General features: G+C 44.0%; 1 protein-coding gene across 1 annotated transcript; it reads left to right on the plus strand.

Moving 5' to 3' along the window:
- Window positions 1–1,955: 1,955 nt before the first annotated feature.
- Window positions 1,956–7,362, plus strand: CPR16 (cuticular protein 16). The gene is made up of 4 exons (XM_018022602.2): window positions 1,956–2,242; window positions 3,770–3,962; window positions 4,963–5,258; window positions 6,190–7,362. Exons 1-4 carry the CDS (start codon window positions 2,234–2,236, stop codon window positions 6,664–6,666), a joined length of 975 nt encoding a protein of 324 aa, XP_017878091.1. The 5' UTR covers window positions 1,956–2,233; the 3' UTR covers window positions 6,667–7,362.
- The last annotated feature ends 633 nt before the right edge of the window (window positions 7,363–7,995 follow it).

Here is a 7,995-nt window from a genome sequence, read left to right on the forward strand (position 1 = left end):
CTGCGTATATTTTGCGGGACTCTTCGAATATAGAATGTTGTGAAATGGAATCACATCCCGTGCTCGGGGAAGGAAGGTATTTTCCCTGACTTACGAGCTTCCACCTTCTTTTTTACGCTCCAACAAGTTTCACTGGGATTTTCGCAAATTCCCAACGGCGGCGAGCGTGTCGGAGATTTTTGCGTAACGTGACGTGTGCGCGTGCCTACGTGCGCGTATACATATTTCGTATACGTATAAGCATGTACTCGCGTGCGTCGCAAATGGAACTGGGAGAGCAACAGATAGGCCGGGACGGGGAGAAAAAATATTGTTAAGAGGCACGCAGCGTAGGGATTATTTCTGGCGGAAAGTTTTATGAGCGAACCGCGCAGCAGTGCGCAATAAAGAAGTCGGGTTTCGATCTTTGCCAGCTCGTAATTTCGAAAGCAGCTTGGACGAGCTGGAAAGACAATTACTGGAACTGGAAGTAATTGAGGATTCTCATAAGTAAACGGTGGATCGAACGGACCTGATTTATATTAAAAGAAAAGGACCATCAGGGTTGATGAAAAGAGAATCCGAAGAATTCATTTTGTAAGATTCTTATTACTTGGTGCGGTACTTGCAAACTTTACTTTGCATAATATCTCTCTAAACAAAGTTCGTTCAATTAAATCTGACAGCAGTTTCGCGTAATATGCTTAAAAGATTAGCACGTTCTTTAGGAGAAACGGGCAAGAGGTTGTAGAATCTGCATATACACGAGGTGAAAAAGTGTGCAGGGATAATGTCCGATCTAAAACCCTCTCCAGGTCGGGGAAATTTATGTCCCGCGCGGTTAATGCGACGAGCGTAAGGCGAGAGCGTAACGAGTTCATCAATTCCATCGGCGTTACTCACGGGACGCGCAACAAGTCGCCGACGAGGATTTTTCAGCGGGACACGTGGGCGGTTCGCGTCGCCGGCTTTTGACATTGCCCACTAAAACGTGACTGTATCGAACGGGCCTACGTCGTATCCGTCGCAGCTGGGATGTAACAACGGTTTAGAGCGGAGAGATCGCGAGGAGGGATCTCGAAGAGCGCGGCTGGTGCGCGTCGTTACGCGCCGTACCCATCTCGCCGCTCCAGCTGTGACCCGCGGGTCGCTTAATAAAGTTGGATCGTTTCATGGTGAATTGTAGTTTATAGGGGGCTGAGGAAACCCTCCAAGCTATGGAGGATGTTCCTTGTTTTTGATATACGCGGCCGTACGTACAAAGTTATTTAATATATAATACACGTGGGTAATGGGTACATGACGAAGCCTTTCCACAAAATTAATCTTCCGAACGTTTATCGTCTTTTTACGAAGAGATTTGAACGTCAGCGCTGGTGAAGAATTTATTTCAGATCGACGTTACCAAAGGTTCACGAGGAACGTCTGACCGATTATAGCACTTTCTACTTAAGAAGAAGATGTTACTCGGAAGAGCCTATCGTAGTTCGATCCTTAATTGTATAACGTATGAATTCCAGAGGAATGATCGAATGCAAACATTGAGAAGCTGTTTTCCTTTTTGCATAACGCTTGTAGGTGTTCAAACGCGAGGTTTTATGAAATCATAAAAATACAATGAGTAATACTGTTGCCCCTTACATTTTTCCTTTCGTCACTCTACTTAATCATTCACTTTCACGTGACACGGGACCCTGAAATCATCCACTGCCTTTTGTGAAACTGTTCGCATATCCGTGTCGCACAGCATCCCATGCCATTGTCCGGCATCGCACGAGACGAACCAGCGTGGATTAACGACGCCGCTCCCTCGCGCGTCGAGGAGGAAACGCGAGTCGACTCGGGTTCAAAAGGTGGCGGCGGAATGGAACGAGCGACGCGTACGCGGTGGGCCACGAAACGAGCATCCCCGTGTCTAGAATGCCCCCGAGATCGACGCCTCGCGGTACGGCCAATAAACATTGATTTATCGGCCTGGAAATCGAACCCGGGGTGATTTGTGATCCTGCGATTCCTCGCGGTGCATCGTAGGGCCCCGTAGGGCCTCGACGGTCCCGCGTTACCGATGGTGGGGAGACGCAGTCGCGCGCTAAGCTATATAAGAGGACGTACCCGAGAGCTCACACTCTCGTAACCGTTAGCCGAGGAGGCCGCAACCGAGATTATCACCGGCGGGTGGACAGGAAAATAATCGCGCGGAAACTACTCAACAGTCTCGAGGTCCACTAGACAGCCTGGCCTACGTACCACGAACATGATACTCGTGAGTGGATTACGCCTTGTGCGATTTCTCTTGGTGACATTTTAACGAGATTTTCAAATTAGAATTTAGGTTCGAAAGAATAAAATTAGATCTGCGAGGAATCGTTTGCATTCAAAATAGACTCGAACAAATTGTCAGAATATTTCTGCAAATTAGTAATGCGTCCAATGAATGGGAATTGCAATTATAATTGTTAAATGAAATGTCGTTTATGAAAAAGAAGTTGTTTTGAGGGCAGCTTACGAGGGAGAGTGTGCGCGCTAGCTCAGCGAGATACGAGTGCCGCAGCGGTGAAGCGTAAATAAGGGAAGTTCAATCCAGCCTCGTCACGGGTGTCATCGAATTTCCAACTTCTGCGAAGCTGCTCGTTGACAATGCAATCTCAATTAGTTCGCGTGAATCGGTCTCCGAGATCGATCCGGAACTTTTGTAAGAAGCCTCACTTCTACCTCCCCCTGCGTATCGAAACGAATTCCTCTTTCCAAATGATGCTCTCCCTATTTTCTGTGAATAAAGAGCAGCCGTGGTTTTAATCGATCTCTAAACATCTCTACGCTATTTATTTCATTCACTGATTAGAGGCGGAGGACATCGAATAAATTAAAATCGTACTCTAATATTTTGAACGTGACAATATTTTGCAATTGATTTCGTGACTAAAGTGTAAGTCAGAAAATGCAAGTTTCCAAAGAACATGAGACTCTAACGAGTGACAGGTTCCAAGCGTTGCAGGGGCTCCGGGAAAGTTCGTTACGTGCAAGCGACAATCCCGAATAATCCGCAAAATAATCATAGGAAAGCTTGGAACTTGGCTGTGGCCGATGCTCGTGCTAGTCGTCGAGGTTGGTAGACGACAACGACTGGAACGGGAAGTTCGTCGACGCGACGGAACGGAAGTTTCACGCGGGACGCCCTATTAATGCTGGTAACTGCTTCCGTGGAATGCTCGCGATCTCATTCAGCTCTCGTGTCCCGGTCTCCCTCCAACTATCGATAATCGAATCCTCTTGTTAATTGATTGCCCGTGGGTTTCTTCTGGTCAAACGAGAACTCAACTTACTGATCCCTTTTCCTCGTCTCAATATCTTCTCGACTTCTTATTAGGTCGGTTCGCCTCCTGTTCTTTAACTCAATTTTTCTTAAGGGTCTCGTCGCCAAGATTAAGATTGAAACAGATTAGAAAAACAGACGAATTGTTTCCGTCGATCAGTAAATATCTTGACGATGAGTAATCGTGTGATGAAGAACACCGTTCTGCACGAAACGCAAATAACTGGTAGTTATTGATCATCGCTGTCGTCCTACATAGACAACCCATCGTTGATCTCTATATTATTCTACACTGGCTAGAAGCGAGTCAAGGATTGATCTCTATCTTCATTTTACATAGAACGAAAGTGAAACAGATCAATGGAAAATTATACATACGTGTCATAGATTCAAATAAATATAACGGCAACTGCTGTTGATAGATACGGAATAAGACGAGTTTTCGATAAAGCGAGAGAAATGTTCTGGTTTGTTTAGATAATATTACTAAGTACTTTTTTGGGACGGAGCATCGGGACGCCGATCGCTAACGTTTGGCTGAGTCCCGTGGGCTCGTTAACACCGTTAAGACAGTATCACATACAGGATGGATCCGGCGGATATCGTTACTCATTCACGGGACCGCATCACGCGAAATCGGAATCCAGTTTAAACGGAATCACGCAGGGTGGTAAGTCGCCGTAATTACCTTCCCTCGACGCGCGTGAATTCTTCATGTAGAAACAGCGACGAACCGTGAAGCCTTCGTGGCATCGTAAACGGCTAATGTGCTTTTAAATATGCATTTATTATGCTACGGTTGTCGCTTTTTCGAACATCAAGTAATCGCCGCTTTTTCACCATTCAATATTTTATTTATAACAATTTTTACATCGCTTTTGTCATCCGCTCTGAACTGACAGATACTATAACGTAATAGCTTTTATGGTGTTCTAACAAACTTTTCGAAGCGTGAATGACATAGCTTTTAATCATCGTGTACTAATTACTCGAGCGTGTTCGCGTAACGATTTTCCTGAAAATTTTTTACGATGCGAAATAAATTAATCGCTGCGTCGGAAAATACGTAGCCATTGTGCAAGTTAATGAGTTTCACTTCTCGTTTCTGATTACCAGTAAAATTTCCTATTTCCGAGAAACACGAAAATGTTTAAGTCGAGAGCAATTATTTCTTTTTATCGACTACCGCCAACTCTCTATTACTTATGCGATTATCGATCATGAGCCACTCGATGAAAATCGACGAGTTCATTTTCAGGTCGCATACCTGTCGCATGACTTCTCAAAACTCGAGAATGGCATACATACCTTGGCGCGATGCATTTCGCGATAGACGCGGCCCACGTCCACTTTAGAAAACGATGATCGATGTGACGCAACGGACGCCCCTGCGCTCAGATCCATCTTCGCCTTTTAAACAATGCACGTGTCCCTCTCTTCTTTCAACCGCAGAGTATGCGCAGCGACCGATTGATGTTTGATTCATCGTTCGTGAAACGCCCCATCGAATAATGCAAAAGCGCGAGAGTTCTATCCGTTTCTTGCAATTTTATTAATCGTTTCCTTTTACGTGGAAAATACTTGACTGCCCATTTAAATAAACTATCTTTTATTTCTTTGAATGCTAAACAAAGTCGAGTTCTTTTAATCGTTCCTTTGTAATTGCACAGGTTATTCGTATATTGATGCGAACGGGATTTTGCAAACGGTGAGTTACACGGCAGACGACCAAAACGGATTCCGAGTGAGGGCGAGTAATTTGCCGCAACCACCCAAGAACGATCTTCAAACTATTCAAGATACACCGGAAGTGGCCGCGGCGAAGAGAAACCACTTGGAGGAACTACGGAGGTCGCAATTAGGGGACCAATCGCATGTTCTCTCTTACAAGATTCTCCCTTCGTATTTCAGTTTCGCGCAGCTAACGAAAGACGATGAGAAGAATCTGGCAGTTCGCGAAATCGCGGTGAGTATATTTAAACTGTATAAACGAAACATTTAGAGTATCAATTTAAAAAATGCATTTAACGCTATTTCCGAAGGTACTAAAACCTTCTGCAATTTTCCTTCCAATTTTTCCTCAAATTTTCGACTTTTTCTATAATGTTTGTTAAATTTAATTAATTAGTAGTGTTAAAATAAATACTTTTAATATCAATCGAACGCTGAAATGTACATTCAGCCTGTGAATACTTCTATAAATTATACGTAACGTTTACAATTTCGAGTGGGTTCGGACTAAAATCAGTCGACCGAACGGGATTCGATTTTATTAACGTGCAACCACTTGCAGGAAACAGCAGTCGCTTTATGTAATATACATTCGCGCGGAATCGGTCCACGGAGGTGGTTTCCGTTCGCGGCCGCAAATTCCTATTTACCCTGCGTCGTTACACATTTTATTAACATCGCGGTGAATACGTATCTCGGCTGTGGGGGCTTGGGAACGCCCGCGTATCGGTGGCCGCGAAGTTCTGTTTGCACGTTGCGAAACTTTCCGCTCACGTACCGGTTAATTTTCCAAAAACGAACTTACCCCGTTGATTACCATGGCAGACGGTAATTTCGGTGCACAGCTCGCTTCTCGGAGAAAAATTAACTTTGCGCTGGCGAATCTCCGATGCGACACCGAGCTCGCTAACTTATTCTATGTAAATACGCTCGGGGTGTTAACGCTGTTCGCTGACGATATCAAAACTTCGCCATTAATTTACCTTCAAATGTCTACGTCGTTGTAAAAATAATAAATAAAACGCGATGTTTAAAACGAAACGCTGTTTTACAAAGGAGCATAAAGAAATTCCATTAGAAGAAACGTAATTTCTAACCCTTCAATCTTTATGCCTAAACTATAGGGTGATGACGCGGAAACCGCTAAACTCATCATCTTATTTCAGCAAACTACCAAGAATCCATTCCTCCTTTCGAGCTCCGAGGCGGAAAGGATCGAGATACCAAAACCGGACCCTAATCTCGCCAAAGTATTACCTCCAACGACCGCTGCTTCTTCATCAACGTCCGCAATTCGGTCCAGTCAACAGAAGACTGATGGAGGGAATTCCTTGCAGACGGGCCAACTGGTAAGCCTGAGCAGCGTCCAGAGGCCCGTCACCGTCTCGGCGCCCTACGCGGTTCCCGTTTTGCCATACAGACTGCTGCACAGCTCGCTCCATCACACTCAGGACTCTTTGGGACAATACGATTACACTTACACCGGCGATTCGAGCGCGAAAACCGAGTCCAGATCGTTGGACGGGACGACCAGGGGCGCGTATAGTTACATCGACCCGAATGGGATCTTGCAACAGGTTCATTACGTGGCAGACCATAACGGGTTCAGGGTTATGGCCACCAATCTTCCGGAAGCCAAGTAAAACCAAGAAGTGTTTCGTATAATTTCGAGGAGCGATAGAAAAATTGTTTCACTGTGGAAAAGAGAAAAAGGAACATCCTTGATTATTCTAATCGCTCCTTGGGAATTCGAGGGAAGTCATTAGAAATTCTTTGATCGAAATGAATTATTTGAACCATTTTTTAATAGTGTTCCTTATTTTATTCTCAAAAGTAATCATCCTTGCTCTCAAATTCTCACGAATTATCAAACCCTCAGTGAACCGACGACGAGATATTAAAAACCGCAGGAAGTTTCCTCGTTCGGTTGCTGATAAGGGCCACCCTTTCCCTTCGACTTGGCGTATGCGCGATCAAACAGGCCCGATAGTTTTCGTTTCACGCCGTTCGATCACGAGTTTCTTACGCGGTTTTACTTAACTGGTGCGGATGTAATCAAACTTTTCCCGAATGCCTTTCGAGTTCGTTCCGCACGGACACGCGAAACGGGAACGTACTTAATTCGCATTCGCCTATTTTCTGTATTTCATCTGTCTGTTAATCGTCACGACTTAAGTCAATTTACGGACGAATAAATTATTTTATCCACGCACGCCTGGCCTTTTCATTTTCCTCTTTCATTATTCAGCAAATTCATCCTCTAACTAATTTTCTTTTTAAAAAAATTCCGTGAAAGATTCAATTTCACAGACTTTTTCATCAATTGAATAGAGCAATCTTTATTATTAATTGAAATCAGGCAGAAAAATTGTTCATAAACAAAGTCAGTTTTAATCATTTTAATGTATATAACTCAGATTTCTTAATGAATGTGTTTTATTCTAATAAAATCTCTAAAGAAGGTCGCGTCTTTCATCAGAAAATAAATAGTCTTGAGCAAAAACGTAGGTCGGAGGCAATAACAGCAGCGCGGATTGAAATTATTTGGCTGGAGTTGCATTCGGGAGTGCAATTCGAAACGTCTAGCGAGGGTTTCATAAAAGCAGGCTTCTCTTTTGACTCGGCTGAATTCGTTAATTTACTCAACAGCGTGTGTCCACCTGCCCCTTACTGGCCATCATCGATGCATTCTCACCACCGTTGAAAACCTCCGGGCTCCAGGCTTTGAGGTCGAATTTGAAAATTTAATTAAACGACAGAACTCGTGGACTGTTTGCACAAATGCTTCCTACTCGCTGGCACAATGAATTAAATGAATAATTTGCTTTGATCCAGCCTCGACCTACGAATACCGATCAATTAATCAACGAATGCCTGGTTCATATCGATGACTCTCAATTTTTGTCTACAGAGTTTAAGGATGTATAGGCTATATACTTAAACAATGCTAGCACGTTGAATTTGTTATTATT

This window comes from Ceratina calcarata, unplaced genomic scaffold (genome assembly GCF_001652005.2).
Source record: "Ceratina calcarata isolate Rehan_Ccalc_2016 unplaced genomic scaffold, ASM165200v1 scaffold291.2, whole genome shotgun sequence".
NCBI lineage: Eukaryota > Metazoa > Arthropoda > Insecta > Hymenoptera > Apidae > Ceratina > Ceratina calcarata.

Coding starts and splice junctions, on each gene's coding strand:
- CPR16 (XM_018022602.2), top strand. Junction 3,963..4,962: donor AAACGGAATCACGCAGGGTG/GTAAGTCGCCGT, acceptor GTAATTGCACAG/GTTATTCGTATATTGATGCG. Junction 5,259..6,189: donor TGGCAGTTCGCGAAATCGCG/GTGAGTATATTT, acceptor ATCTTATTTCAG/CAAACTACCAAGAATCCATT.